The following is a 16,655-nucleotide window of genomic DNA, read 5'->3' as shown; positions in this document are numbered from 1 at the left end:
CATGATGCCATATTATTAAATTACAAAAAACGCTATCATGGCACTATATTTTCAAATCACTAAGTCAGTATATTGCTAAATCGTCACTTTGTTGCCAGATCTCTATAACATTTATTGAGAAGTCCCACATCGATTTTAAGTGACTCGAGATCATATATAAGAGTCATAAGAGTCCACTCAACTTCAAGCCAATTGGTTTCAAGATAGAAGTTTTAACATGGTATTAAAGCGGGTGTATTAAACTTCCGTGGGCTCCTTACTCGATCCACAAGAATAGAGCCATAAGAGGCCTACACATAAGGGAGAGTATTGAGATAATCCCACATCGATTGTGGATGACTAAATGATCATGTATATAAGAGCTACAAAAGGCCACCCCACTTCAAACTAATTTGTTTTAAAATGGAAGTTTTAACAGCATCATATCATTAAATCATCAAATTATTGTTGTCATCAAATTGTCAAATGCCGTTATGGCACTATATCTCTAAATTGTCAAATTGTATCAGTGTCCCATTTTGAACTAGTAATGGTATTGGCTCTCATTTTCCATGCATCAGCTAATGTACACACAAGGATGGTCCTTATGTCAGGACATGATTCGGACTCTAGTACACTATGCGAAAACACCCTCCCATCTGTGAGTCTAGATTAGCTCCAAACACAAGGACAATCCTTGTACGTTCCTTAGGGTCTTTTTGGTGTAATTTAAATTTAAATTTATTTGACTAGATAAACATAAATAAAGGCGTTTGATATGATTTATGACACCTATTTCTCATTAAAAGAAATTAATAAACCAATAAATTGATAAATAAGTAGAGAGGTGTTGATGATTTATTGGGATAAAACGATTATTGTTATTCATGCACTAGACCATTAATGAACACATGTTTAAATTGCTCAACACTAAGGGTAAATGGGTCAATTGGCATATTTTTATAAAAATCTCTTCATATGGAATCCAATTCTTTGGTGAAACTCATTAAGAACATCCAATCTTTATCCAAATAAGAAAAAAAAAATTTAAGAATTGAAAGAAAGAGAAGTGAGAATTAATTTTTAAAAAAAATGAAGAGAGAGAGAGAGAGAGAGAGAGAGAGAGAGAGGAACAAAGAGCGAAAGAGAGTTCAAGTTGCCAGCTCTTGTTTTCCATGCATCAGCTAATGTACACACAAGGATGGTCCCTGTGTTAGGACATGATCCGAACTCTGATACACTATGTGTAGACACCCTCCCATCTATGAGTCTGGATTAGCTCCTAACACAAGGAGAAACCTTGTGCCTTTTTTTTTTTGATAAATTCCTTGTGCGTTCCTTAGGCTTATTTTGATATAATTTAAATTTAAATTTATCTGACTAGATAAACATAAATAGAGCCGTTTGGTATGATTTATGACCCCTATTTCTTATTAAAATAAATTAACAAACCAATAAATTGATAAACAAGTAGAAAGGTGTTGATGATTTATTGGGATAAAACGATTATTATTGTTTATGCGTTGGACCATTAATGAGCACATGTTTTAATTGTTCAAAACTAAGGGTAAAGGGGCCAATTCGCATATTTTTATAAAAATCTCTTCAGGTAGAGTCCAATTCTTTGGTGAAACTCATTAAGAACATCCAATCTTTATCCAAATAAGAAAAAGAAAAGAATATCCAATGAATTGCAACTTCGTCCTCCTCTCTCTCTCTCTCAAACCCTAGAAATCCTATAGATTGGCCAATTGGATTCATTAGAAATGGGCTGGCCTCTCCCTTCCTATCATTATAAATCCTATAAATTGACAGATCTAGATTGGCTGTAATTGGATTGGCTTCGTCAATTCCAAGTTCTAACCGAGTACCCCTGGCTTCAGTGGCTTGCAATTGAGAATGAACACTGTTACATAATGTATTCTACACTAGGTATACCAAACCTATTTTTTATTATATAATCTATTATATCTAGTAGTAACCAAATGATTATTGTTTATAATCCATATTCTGTTATTTTAATTAATTATTAATAAACAGGTCATAAGCATAAACATAAACTATGCCAAAGAGAGAGCCTTAGCTGACGTGTGGAAAACTAGAAGTGGGCAACCTGAACTCTCGTTGTTCCACTTCATTCATCTCTCTCCCACTTTCTCTCTCTTTCGAATTCAACCTATTCTGACTTCTGACCCTTTTGTCTCTCAATTCTTATTACTTTTCAATTTTCTAATTTTTATTTTATTGTTGAGTTATTTATTTAAAAAGTTTTACACGACCACTTTTGTTGCAATGGGTATCCGTTAGTGTTACCGGTATAGACCAATATCAATATGATACAGATCAGATATAACACTAATATTGAGAGAATCATTATATTTTCATGTGACATATTTTCAAATGGCCGTATTGTCTCTATAGAGTCATATCGCAAAGTTACCACCATGGCGGCAAATTGTAATATCACCAAATTGACTCCATGACGCTATATCACCTAATTACGAAATCGCCATCAATCACCATGGTGTCAAAATGTTAAATCATCATACTGCCAAATCGTTGCCATGTTATTTTCGCCTATAAATTATTCTTCACTAGCATTGATTTCTAAATTAATTCTCACCCCACCCCACCCCACCCCACCCTACCCTACCCTACCCTACCCTACCCTACCCTACCCTACAACCCTGCCACGATGCATATCTACACAACCAACCTACCACCACAATCCGACAGTCTACAATCACATGTCTGATTTGACAAATTGACCACAAACCTATCACCTCAAATACCTATGTATTAGCTTGGTGCATTATGCATTCCTTTGCTTTCTGTTATACCTTGTCTAAAATTTTCTTCATATCAGGTGTGATTAGACCAGAAGCTGGGTAGTTGTAACCCTTTTGAAACATCTTAAACATCATATTCATTGTTTTTAGCTTTATCTCATCAACTACCAACATAATAGGCTTGTTCCTCACAGCTAATATCCAATGGTTGAATGACTGGTCATGTTCTTGGTTATTTGAGGACTCTTTGCTATAAAATCAAATGCAAGTCTTGCCCATAATTTTGGAGGATTATCCCCCATGTATATTATCAACATCATCATCATCATCAATAAAGCTTTTTTCACTTTCATCATCCATTGACTTATCATTTTGTTATACCAATTCTTCACCACTTGTAGAAACCTGAAGCATTTGAGGTAACTCAACTCTTGTATCATTAACATCACTATCTTCACTATTATATTAGAAGATCCCTGTGGTGCTTGGAATGATTCATCTGAACAGTCACTAATGTTTGAATTTCCCTTCTTCTCTACTAGTGAAAGTATGAGATCTTCATGTTGATCCATTTGTACTAGCAGAACTATTACTAACGTCCTTTAATCCACTAGTGCGAGCAACATTTACACCAGCAGATCTCCTAGGAGTAACAACAGTAGTAGCATTAGCTGCAACTTTACCTTCTCTGGAGCATTAGTTGTAGCATTAGCAGTGGGACTGTCTTGACTGTCACTTCCATCACCAATAGTACTAGTGGTTACTCTACATAACTCATCACCTCTTTTAATAGGAAGCTTTCCCATTCTCTAGCTCCCTATGTCATGATCCACAAGCTGTTTTCCCTCTTTTGGCTAACTGGAGAAGTGTTTGGCCCAACTCCCCTCTTGTTATCTGAAAACTACATCATTGTTATTGGTTTACTGTATAATTGTCAATGTCATCACTAGGATTATCTTCAAGGTCATATACCACTAGTTTGATGACATCTACCCCATCTAAACCAAATAAATTGTACATGCTGGCATCATCTGTCACTTCCACATACACTTTACTAGAATAAATATTAAGATATGTTAATGGCCAGAACGTGTTTCTCACCCTAGAATGCATTCTGAGAATACATACCAAGCACAACCCAAATGACTAAAAATGGATGTCTACCTCACTTAAGTGGCTTTCTCGAGTCTCTTGAAAGTGCTAATGTCTAATGGGTCCCACACACCCTTCATCAGTAACTAAAGTTAATGGAGAGGATCCTTGGCCTTGTAGCAAATGTAGTGGGGTAAGGGTGTCAATTGGTTGGGCGGGTTGGTCTCGATCGGGCCTAGTCGGGCCTGGCGGACCAATATCCTCGGACCATAACCTACCCATTTAAGGAATGAGTTGGTCTTGATCGGGTTTCAGACTTTAATTGGACTTATCCTAATCAGGCCTTAAACTGTGTAATATACCAATGAAGCCTTAACCGGGTCTTAAACAGTCTTTACTTTTCTTAGATTTACGATACTTTAAATTATTTTGTTAAATTATCAACAATTTTGAAAAGATATTACTCTTGATTACAGTCAATGATTGATAAAATATCAATATATACCCTATTCTATCCAAAAAAAAAAATCAAATCACCTACACAAACAGTCTGGCTAAACATGTCGGTCTGAGTTGAGCTTATAAACAGGCTGGACTTGTCGGGCCAGACTTAGGCCCGATACATTTATTAATCAGGCCGGTCCAAATCAGACCATAAATGTGTCGAGCTTGATCGGACCTACCGATGCAGGCTTGGAATTGACACCCCTATAGTGGGGTATAATAATGAGGCAAGAAAATGATAGATAGGGTGCATTTTAATTGTACTGTGTTGTGGACACAACTTAAAGTTCCTTGGCAAGCTACGTAGCATCCGTTAGTGCCTCTCTCTCTCGCTCTCTATATATATATCATATTATACTATTATATAAAAATACGAAGTGATTAATCTCTCAAATGAATAATTAAATTAATTCTGTTATGAAGTTGCTTGATACTTCTATAGGCTACCATCTTAGCAGATCTTGGAGTTGGATAATAGAAAATATGGAAAATAATAAGATAGTGTGGCTACACTTTAAATCGATGTGGCCATGCTTATGGCTAATAAGTCGGTTGTGTTTTTCGTAGCGTTGTCTAAGAATATAGAAAACAATAGGATATTGTAGCTCCCCCAATCCTCTCTCTTTTATCTACTAATGTATAAATCGTGCTAATGGGAAGCTATTCACAACACGATGATATATTTTTTCGTAATCCTACTCAATGTGTGTAAGTGGTCAGTTTAGGCCTTCATGTTTAGATTATATCTTTCCAATTAGATGCTATTTCACCTTTGAAATTCTCGGAGATTTATTTCAAACATTATATTAGATTAAATGAAATATGTGAATTATTGATCAAACTAACCTCCACGACCTAGAATTACTCACCATTTTCTTTGAGACCCTCAATCAAATTGAGAGTGCCCAGGAGGATGGCGGTAGAGGCAACACCAATAACCACTCCCCGACTAATAGTACATCAAGTGGTTAAGTGAGAGTGCAATGAGGAAGTCTGAAATACGTTGCATTCGGCACACAGGTTGATATTTCCCACAAGCAGCTTGATGAAGCTGCTTTTACTTTTGGATTGGAGATGTTGGAGCATGCCTTCATTTGAGTGGTCATATGGTAAGAGACTCGTTGGAAACAGCCTTTCTTGTGAAGCAAGGAGTAAAGCTGCGCATATTTACCCCTCCCAAACCATGCAATAGCGAGAGCCTCGTGCTTAGGGTTGACCTTTTTTTATGGTAAGAGAGTGGATCAGTCATGTATCCCAGGCCACAATTCCATAGGAGGGTGTTTAGTCACTGCAGCTGGAACTCACTGTTGGAGAGCTTGTCCTTCGGTGTTCCAATTTAGGCAGACGAATGACTGCTGAGCAGTATATGAACCAAGTTTGCGGTTGAGGGATAGAAGCAAGGAACTGATAGCAGCCAGACCTGCAGCAAGGGAAGAAATCTGTGAAAGACTGAGGAAGCCTATGAAAGGAAATGATGAGGGGCATAGGAGAGAAGAACAGAGCAGACTGGCAAAATTCCTTGGGAAGTAATACAGGAGGATCGTTCTTGTATTGTGATATGGAGAAGTAGAGAATACAAAGGTCAGTAGTTTTATATATATTACAATAATACTGTGTTGACTTGATGCAGGCAACACTGATCATGACCTTCTGTACCACAGTCAAAATAAAATGATTTCATTCCATGTGGCTTCCAAAGGGAGCCTGATATATAGTTCACCTATATGAGTTGAAGCTACTTTATTCCGACTGTTAAAAAAGTCAAAGGAAAAAAAAGAGTGTATACCCGCGTGCGTGTGTGTGAGAGGAGAGAGAGAGAGAGAGAGAGAGAGAGAGAGAGAGAGAGAGAGAGAGAGAAACATCTTGGTTGGTCACCCTTGGACACTGTAACACGGAATCCTAAGTCACTTTAGGGTAAGGGTGTTAATTGGTTTGGCCTTGATTTAAACAGTGTGAATCAATTCGATTCACATTTATTTGATTAAAATCGTAATTGTACCATTTACTAAACGGTTTCACTTTCTGAAACCATGATCATTTAATAAACGGTTTCAGTTTCCATGGTTTCTAAACGATGTTAGTTTTACGGTTATTTGTTTTCGATTTATTCCATACGGTTTGTAAAACGGTTCACAATTGATTTGTTATAACGTGCAACTATCTCTAAACTGAAGATCATAAGCTTATCCAAAAATAATTGGCAACCACAAATAAGAGATTCTATATTAACGATGGTATGTCTTAATTTAATAATCTAGTGCTACTTCTTTGCATGGCCATTCTCAAACATATAGAATTAATATCATACAATATCAAAATCCTACTTTCTACAGCATAAAATATTAAAATGACAGGTGATTTAGCTAAAACACCCCATCTGTGATAACAAATAATAACATATATGGAGTACAAGTTCATGATCTAAAACCTAAACTTGAACTGAACTGCAATAAATCATACCAAAGCAGGATGTACACTTCATTTAATTGTTAATTGTTATACAGATCACTGCCCCTGCTTTATTTAATTGTTGTACGGATTAATCGGATCAATTTAAACGGTTTTAAATGGTTCGATTTAAACGGTTTCAATTCGATTTGAAACCAATGGGTTTTGTGATTAAAACCGACCCGACCCATTTAGCTAATCGGCTTGAAACTTGAAACCATAATTGCACCATTTACTAAACGGTTTTACGATTTTGATATAAATAGATTGATTCGATTTCGATAAATGGTTTCGATTACATATTCACATCCTTAGTTGAGGGTTTACTTAAGGGTGACATAGAGACTTCAACAATAACCCGAATTGCATGTTTTAGGAAACGAGAACTGGAGAATTATAATATCTGTCAATAGATTGAGTCGGGTTGGGCCAGAACTCTAGCTGAGTACCCTCCTTGGTGCAAGGAACAGTCGCTCAAAAGAACAAAATCCAATGGCTGTATCAGGAGATCTGACCTTGGACAGAATAAAAACTTGTCAAATTAATTTTTGGAAACTAAGAAATGATAGTAACTGATAATAACACCCTGGGTGTAGCTCTGCTGGTCCAAAGACGTGTGTTAACAGACGTCTCCAGCTCGAGTCCCCTCCGGACTGATCTGTTACATGAGTCAGGTTTGACTATGTGTAACCAAGGTTCATCCTTGGGCCAGAACTGTAGAACTAGGCAGATTCAAAGGGTTCCAATTTAGCCAAAAAATAAAAATAAAAAATGGTAACTGACGAGAAATAGAAGGCCAACAAATCCGATATGGGGATAGCAACTCAGAACAGCATAGCAAGTGACGGAAAATAGAGTGGATAGAAATTGTAAAGTGAGGAAACAAAATCAGTAACTACTATACTAAACCAGAATTAGAAAGTTAGGCACAGTAGATAGTCAGGTTTAGAAACAGAATGGTTAGTAACTAATAAAATTTAGGATAATTTACAACGCCACCCCCTGGAGAATGCTAGTATTAGAGGAACATCCCCTCTCTTTCACCAAATTAGACTCAGACCCCCTACCATCAGTCTCTGTTAAGGAATATACTTCAAATGCTGACATCAGCTGGTTTATTTTTTATTAAATACTAAAATACCCTCATACAATGTAATGTACCTAATATACCCTTCTGTTAATCCCAAACCCATCACATAGGATAAATACCCTCCATAATCCATCTTGTTGCGCCGTCAACGAATCAAGGCAAACTGTGTTGTGCACTCGCTGGATCTTTATTAACCTCACCAAACTCACCGGAACTAAGTACTGAAAGAGCCTGGGTGAAGGATTGCAAGATCTTTGAAACCAGCTCCTCTGCTGTGATCGATCTATGATCTTCGGCTAAAAAAATACTCTGAAGTTGGGAAGCCAATTCGCGACCCCATTGAGTTCTTTGACCGCCCTTTTCCGACCAATAGATAAATTTTCCGTCCCCAAAGACTCCATTGGGGCTCTGATCTCTCTCTCTCTCTCTCTCTCTCTCTCTCTCTCTCTCAAGCAAATGGATTCGTAGGTCATCGAGATTTGTTCACTGTCCAAATAATTCATCCACCAATCTCGATGACCGTGGACAATTTCCTGCACGGGATTGCCATTACAAACGGCAGAATCCATTAATTCTACAGTGGTTGGGAGGACAGACATGGTTGCTGGGGATAAGGGGCTTTGATAAATCAATTGCAGAAGAATTATTTGAACAATGGTGGTGGGTTGGAGCGATCAGCGCTACTTAGGCAATTTCATTTTCTTTCATTAATTTGGGTTTTCTTCTTCTTCAAGGGACTTTACGAGAGCGTGGGATTGGTCATCGGCATCATCGGTATCATCGGCAATAGCTAGTTGGCTTAGATTCTTCCCCTCCCGTACACCCCTGGCGGTCCCTGGAAGGTCTACGGCATAGCCTGTCACCCCACCCTCCTGGAATGTTGACCACCCTATTGACTACATCTAATGCGATGTCTCCCATGCCGACAAAACCATCGTCAAGCTTTCCCATATCACCGACGTTACCTACATCTTCTACATCTCTTGGGTTAATTGGGGCATCGAATCAGCCAAATGCAAGATCAATGGTGCTATGTTTCGCAACGTTCTCCGAGCGATGATCCCCATGGATTTTGGGTTTCTTTCAAAGAGATAAAATGGATGAAAGGGTCGGCTTGGAGTGAGCAACTGAAGTCAAGGAAAGAGGATAGAAAGAGAGGCGTTTTATTGTGGATGGGTTTGCAGCGGCACCGACGGTTGCACACGAAGAAGTACCACGAGCACCACGCAGGGATGGAGGAGGCTCTGAAATCCACGGGTGAAGATGAGTGAAGGTGAGGGGTATTGTTGGGTTAGGGTAAAGTATGATTAGCTAATGTGTTTTAGTTAAAAGGGTAAAATCGTCATTTTAAATCCTCATTTAACAGAGACTGACGGTAGGGGGTCCGAGTCCAATTTGGTGAAAGAGAGGGGGTGTCCCTCTAATATTGGCATTCTTCAGGGGGTGGCGCTGTAAATTACCCTAAAATTTATGAAGAAGAATCAGAATTAGTGACGAGCAAGACATAGTTTGAGACAATATTCCAGCCTACAGAACCAGAAATTGATGGGCTGGGTTTTTTCCGGACAGAATCTGAGCCTGCAACAGAAAAGGGGTCAGAAGTGAAGCATGAAAAGGGATTATGCTGCAGGATACACTAGAATATACCATTCTGTTCCAGATGGGAATGATGGAAACTAAGGCTGTCCTGTAATATAGGATGAAATATTAAAAGCCTGTAGACAAAGGAATGAAGTAAAGGATGACAGATCAACTCAAAACACAGCAGAACAGTAAAGAAGAAACTGAAACATAATACTAACAGTACAGAACAGACTTTAAATAAGGAAGAAGGATATGTAGGTAACTCATCTACTGTAAAGAAGGCATCCCACCCAGTTTTCCTACTGCATCCCACTGTAGAGCAGTTTTGAATCCCACAAAACCACAATCCGTCTCTCACAGAACTCACAAGTCAAGGCTAAATTATTTATCAAATCAATGAAAGTGGGTATCATCCCCTACTCTATATTTATAATTCCATGGAAACAAGGAAAATAGGAAACTCCTATAAATGGTAGGAAGAATGCCTTACAACTCAAGTCTCTCTTCAAAACAGAAGTTATTCTAGAACATTACAAAATAGAACCTAATTACAATCTCGTATAAGGTATAGAACTTAAATCCATAATACTTGGGCATATAGAATTGGCCCTATTACAATAATAAACCCAAAAATATAAAGCCCATGGCCATTCAACCCATTGGGCACTAAAATTAAGCCTGTTAATCCATTCTTCGTCCAGTTTGATGGTTTCATGTTGGCCTTCTTGTTCTTTTGAACTACATCAACTCTTTCTGTCTTGAAAAAAATCCACGAGTTTGCTAGTGATGCCAAATCAGTCTCACTTGATCATCCTTCAGTGGGAAGTAAAATTCAGCAACTGTCAACTCTGTCTGCCGCCCCTCCATGGCTCTAATACCAACTAATGGGGAATCTTAGGTCACACATGGATGAAATAGGGATTCCAGCAATGACCCAAATCGCAGGGCTTAGGAACCAGAACTGGAGAATTCTAAAATCTCTAAATAGTTGAGTCAGGTTGGGCTAGAACTCTAGTTGAGTATCGTCCTTGGTGCAAAGAACAGTTCCCCAAAATTGGAACAAAGACCAACGAGTGGATTAGGAGATCTGGCCTTAAACAGAAAATAGAAACTTGTGAAATTAGTTTCAGTAACTGACAGCACAAATAGAAGGCCAAGAAAACATATTTGGGAATGGCAACTCAAAACAGAATATTAAGTGACAAGAATGAAAATAGTAACTACGTTACTTAACCAAAATTAGGCAAGTTAAGTACAGTAGTTATCATTGGGTTTAGATACAGATAGATTAGTATTTATTTACAGATGAACAGCAGTAATCAATTTAGGAACAACTACAATTAGTAACAAGGAAGACAGATCGATTGAGACGATCTTCCAACCTACAGAACCAGAAATCGATGGGTTGGGCGTTGTCCAAACAGAAACTAAGCCTGCAACAGAAAAGGGATCAGAAATGAAGCATGAAAAGGGATTCTGCCGCACGATACACTAGAAGATAATAACGTGTTCCACATTGGAATCGATGGAAGCTTGAAGGCTGTCTTGCAATGTAGGATGAGATCCGGAACTTGTAGACAAAGAAATGAGGTTGAAGCATGAGAAACCAACCCAAAACACAGCAGAAGAGTTAAGAAGAAACTGAAACAGAAGATTAATAGTAGAGAACAAACCTTAAAGGAGGAGGAAGAATATGTAAGTATCTCAACTACTGCAGAGAAGGCATCCCACCAAGGTTTCCTACAACATCCCACAGTAGAGCAGTTTTGAATCCCTCGAAACCATGTTTCGTCTCTATAAGAACTCACAAGCTCAAGGCTAAATGATTTCTCAAATCAATGTAATCAGTATGATCCCCTACTCTTCATTTATAACTTCATGGAAACAAGAAAAATAGGAAACCCCCTATCCATGGTAAGGAGAATCCCTTTCAATTTAAATCTGTTCAAAATAAAAGCAATTCCAAAACATTACAAATATAAACTAACTACTTAATCCCGTATAGGACATACATACCTAATATTTGGGCATATAGAATTCACCAATTACAATAGTAAACCCAAAAATATAAAGTCCATGGTCCATACAATCCATTGGGCACTCAGATTAAGTCTATTAACCCATTTTTGATCTAGTTTGATGGCCTTATTTGATGTTGGCCTTCTTGTCCTTTTGAACCACATCACACTGTTTGCTGGATCAGCTGGCATCATAGTGAATACATATAGTAAAAACGACATCCACACCTTCAGTGTGAAGATGATTTTCAACATCCTCACATCCCTGATATTCACTCTCCTCCCTGACCATATGGGCCTCCTATTAACGAAACTGATTTCCATGGTGCGATTGGTGTGGCATGGTAGATTCCCTCCACACTGGCGGGGCATCAGAAACCCATACATGTATGATGAAATTCCATACGGCAAGAGTCCATGTAGGATTCATTTACAATACCATGAGAACTTGGTACTAGCTTTCATTGGTTTAATCATCAGCTCCCTGAACACCTTTTATCTGGGCTTTATTGACGGCTGCATATTTAACCAATAGAAAAAGGGGATACCCAATGCACGAGGCTCCTGCCACTGCAGGGTCTAGGGAGGGTTATCATGTACGTAGACTTACCCCCGTTTCGCAGAGAGTTTGTTTCCCAACTCGAACCCATGACCACTGGGTTACAATGGAGCAATGTTACTGTTGCGTTGAGGTCCACCCTCTCATACTTAACCAATAAAATGCCTACAAAACGTCTAAATGGAATATCTCCTTTCGAGAAAATTTTCACAAACCCTAGACAACAGCCCTCGTAAGTTTTCTTATTGCATATAGGCCCTTACAAAGTTACAAGCATGATGTTAAGTCCCATTTCAGCTTCATGTATCTTTGTGTGTAACACATAATTATCAGGGCGTCACCCAGGTGATAGACTTGGCATCTAGGCACCTTGACAACTAGTGGCACCTTGGCCACCTAGGTGGGAATTTGGTTGCCTTGTTGGTTTCATCTTGCATCCAGCCCCCTACAACACCAAGGGTCACCTAGACGTCGTGACAAATATGGTGTAATACGAACTCACAAAGCATACCACTGCTTGATCACCAAAGATTTTTTTCCTTAGCAAAGTCATTTGTCACTCCATCTATGCAACCCATAGTTATTAAAGCGGTAAGGCGACGGAGGCATTTGAGGGTCTTTTAGAGCGTCTTAGCAATAAGGAGGGCATAAAGCGTTGCCTTATTGACTAAAGTGTTCCTGTGTAATTTTTTTATAAAACCATTCTATTTGACTCAAATCCTAGTTGAATCCTATTACTCATATGCTAAATAAATATTAAAGGTTCATTCTTCATACCAATGCAAGATATTTATCAAGAAAACAAATCAATGAAGTGAATAAACTAAGTTCATCTTCATCAATCATCAATCATCAATCATCAATCATCATAACATATTAACATATAATATAAATACATAATTATGAAACAAAATTATAAACGATAACTATTATTGTTGTAGAATTCGTTCGTTACTAATATGTAAGGGCCCTACTTTGATCAATCCCAATAATGTTCAACTGCTAGGTATGAGAAACACACAGTTGACGCAAGAGGAAAGAGAAACACATAGCGTTAGCACTCAGCAAGAGTCTTACAACTCTCACGGTCTCACCGTAGGTTAAAAAAAAAAAAAACTGTTAAAGAGTTAAGACTTGAGAGTCGTAAGACTATGATGAACAGATGAAGATGAAAGAAGAAGAAAGAAGGAAGAAGAAGGGAGAAGAAAGAAGAAGAGAGAAAAAAAAAATCTCACAAAAAAGATGAGAAAAAACAGAAAAATAAACAGCGTACCTGGAGAGAGGGGAAGGAACCTTCGCCGGAGGCCGCCGAAGAAGAATCGAAGGAGGAGGGACCGCTAGAGTGCTTCACCGTCAGCTGTGGAGCGATTTGAGGTCTTGCGATTTGGGGTTTTGAAAGAATATCGTGTTGTTTTGATAGAGTTTTAAGTCATTAGAGTTTGATCCAGTGTATCTCATGTGCATCTAACATTATGCACCGTCCAATCATGAAGTTTATTTTGGAATATTCATAAATCGACTGTAAAAACAAATCTTTTCTAAAAAAACCCATAAGAGGGTTGCCTTTGCCATAAGGCGTCATAAGGTGTCGCTTTAGCCTCCTTATAGTGCCCTATAGCATAAGGCGGTAGCCTTTCTTACCCAACATAAAGCGGCTCACTGCCTTAACCTCTCCCAACCGCATTAGCACCTTACTAGCGCGTTAATAACTATGATGCAACCCCAACTTTCCATCAACTTTGGAGTCGACACTACCCATCTCTTCACACCCACTTCACTGATCCTTAACCTTCTATGCTTACTTCTCATACAGCAACCCAACCAGACATTGAACCCACTGCCTCTCCTCTCATTCACCTCCTCCAGCCTCCACTCCTCCACAATCCACATAGTTCCTTAATGGTTGATCCTTATCCTTTCCAACCCAGCTTGCCTACCAACTACCACTTCACAACCAATTGCCACATCATTTTCCCCTTCAAACCAAAACTAAACTTAAAAGGCAATCTCACCTCCCGCCTCCCTTCCCCTACAAACCCTCAACTTCAAACAGGCGTGTATCAGGATCCAAATGGGTGGGAGAAAGTGAGTGAAGAATATAATGCATTCATGACCCAAAGAACAAGCATGTTGGTTCCTCGTCAACACCACGTAAACATCAGTAGCTGCCAGAGGGTATAATCTATCGCTATGAATCAATGCACTAATTGGACAATTGGAACACAAAGACCGTCTCAATGGCCAAAAAATTCAATAAAGAACAATGATTTTTTTTTTTAAACCTTCATCAGCATTTGTATACCACTGAAATTTATTTTGTTGCAAAAATTGTTGTTTCTAAGAGCTGGTCCTCTGAACAATTGAATGTTAGAAATGCCTTTCTGCTTGCCACATGATCAAAGGACAGATGTATGCAAAAGCCTCCCAGACCTGTGCACCCTGCTCAGCCCAACTACATAAGGCTATTTATGGTCATCATCCATGGTTATCTCCATCTTTTTGTTTTTCTGTAAGTATGATTAAACACCCATTTCCCTCATCAATCTATAACAAAATTCTGCTCTTATTGGACATGCTCAGCGAACATGTGAGCTTTCTCAGTTGCCAATTCATCTCATAATATCAGTTTGCTCATAGCAGCCAATGTTTTTGCTCGACCAATCAAAGAATAATGTCGATCTCTAACAACATGCTTCCATGAGTGACTGCAAACCTTTTTCCACTCTTAATTACTGCAGCTGGATCAAAATTTTCTGCCTTAAGAGTCCTCTCCCACTTGATCTCACTGTAACTTTGAAGCTCATTTGGCAGGCTTCCTGACAGCTGTTGGTCTTCCAATGACTTTGTATTTTCCTGGGTTCCAATCTTTCATCATGGAGCTCAAAGAAAAAATAACCATGCTGTGCCACAATTCTCAACAAGAGCATAAACCTATTGTTTTCAATGAGATTCAGTGGCTGTCCTAAATTTTAATTGACTCGGCCCCTCGTTTTCATTCCCTGCTCGTTCTGGTAAATCAATCCAGTAATTCCATGTTTAAAGTGACCACATAGAAGTTGATTACCACATTGTGGGTAGTCTCCTCTGACCAAAATGGTGGATATTTCCTAAGAAGGCTTCTGTTTAAACTTTTAAATCTATGCAGTATTTTTTTTTAACCCAGCCAAACACTCAACAGAAGGAAGGGAGTAATAGAAAAAAAACCTATCCTGGATCCATTTCAAGCTTCTCCAGAGTATATATCACATCTATCAACCACCAAAGTGCTTCCATTACAAAATTTATCTATTCTACCTAAAAAATGAATGTTTTCTAACTATCGAGTTCAATTTAGGCATTGGTTTAAACTTTAGACTTCCCGTACTTTCCAATAAAATTCGGCCCAAATTCAATGCCATCACATATGATTCCCATTCAAGCACCTCAAGAATATCACACAATATACCCCAAAAGCAAGAAAGGCAAAAAAATTAGAAACCCGAAAATTATATTCTTATTAACATTATCTACAATAGTGCACAACCTAAAAAAAGGGGAAAAAAAGACATTTTTTTTTGGATAGGGAAAAAAAAAAAAAAGACTTACAGATTCATCAACGGATGAAATTAGGGCCCCAACCCTTTTCTTTACAAACCCTGTTCCCTTTCCCTCAATTTCCTATAATCCTCTGAACCAAATTGCAACCCTGGTTCAACAGACGCTCGACAAAGCGGGCAAGCAGCAACCTTGATCAACCACGCATCAACACAATTCGCGTGAAACACATGCTTGCATCTTGGAAGAATCCTACACATCTCTCCTTCCCTAAGCCCTTCCAAGCAAACAGCACAATCTCCATTCACAGCGCGTTCTAGCGCAACACTGTAATTGAAGCAAGGAACCTTGGACAGCTCTTTCTGCGACAACCCAAGACCGAATTCAGAATTCTCGTCAGAAAAATCCGAGGACAGACTTCGCCACCTTCTGCGGCGCTGGAGGGCACCACCAGCGAGGCAAATGTGAAGGAGGACGATGGCTGCGATTCCTAAGAAGATGAAAAAGAGGGAGATAACAAAGGCCATGACTAGGGTTTTGAGGAAGAACGAGAGGAGCTTAGTGTTCGGTTTTGTTGTGGCCTGGTGTGGCCGTGATGTGTAGCTGCCCGAGAAAGTTGGAGTGTCATGGCGGAACCGTAAGTTGCCGCCATCTTCTTCGTCTCTGCTCATATGTTTCCTCTTCTCTATCTCTTTCTTTCTCTGCACAAATTCTCCTGCTTTGGCTATGGCTTGGCCAAGATGTCTTCCTGAAATTTTTCCAAATGAAAGATGCGATATATAAATGCACCGAAGAGAGAGAGAGATGTTTCGGATATTCTTGGGACGAGTTACGAACCATTTGGCATCATTCCCAATAGTTGCATTACAATACGAATCATTCTAATCTGAGCGATCATCTTGTCAGTCACGTCTTTATTACAATTGAACGGTGAAGACAGTGATAGAATAGATCCATACGACGCAAAGCCATTACTATAGAATCTTTAATAAGGTACGCCATAAGTCTTTACTAGGAAAGATTCTAAAGGACTGGGTTTAGGACGGGGTGTACAGCCT

At 38.8% G+C, this 16,655-nt stretch overlaps 1 protein-coding gene across 1 annotated transcript; it reads right to left on the bottom strand.

Annotated features, from left to right (window-relative positions):
- Positions 1 to 15,533: 15,533 nt before the first annotated feature.
- LOC122064910 (RING-H2 finger protein ATL56-like) lies at positions 15,534 to 16,365 on the bottom strand. The gene has a single exon (XM_042628696.1). It carries the CDS (start codon positions 16,266 to 16,268, stop codon positions 15,690 to 15,692), a length of 579 nt encoding a protein of 192 aa, XP_042484630.1. The 5' UTR covers positions 16,269 to 16,365; the 3' UTR covers positions 15,534 to 15,689.
- Positions 16,366 to 16,655: the final 290 nt, after the last annotated feature.

The sequence above is a fragment of the Macadamia integrifolia genome, unplaced genomic scaffold (assembly GCF_013358625.1).
Source record: "Macadamia integrifolia cultivar HAES 741 unplaced genomic scaffold, SCU_Mint_v3 scaffold1815, whole genome shotgun sequence".
NCBI lineage: Eukaryota > Viridiplantae > Streptophyta > Magnoliopsida > Proteales > Proteaceae > Macadamia > Macadamia integrifolia.
Note: the sequence above shows the minus strand (reverse complement) of the source record. Positions and strands in the feature narration are given on the sequence as shown.

Coding starts and splice junctions, on each gene's coding strand:
- LOC122064910 (XM_042628696.1), bottom strand. CDS start 16,268: ATGAGCAGAGACGAAGAAGATGGCGGCAACTTACGGTTCCGCCATGAC.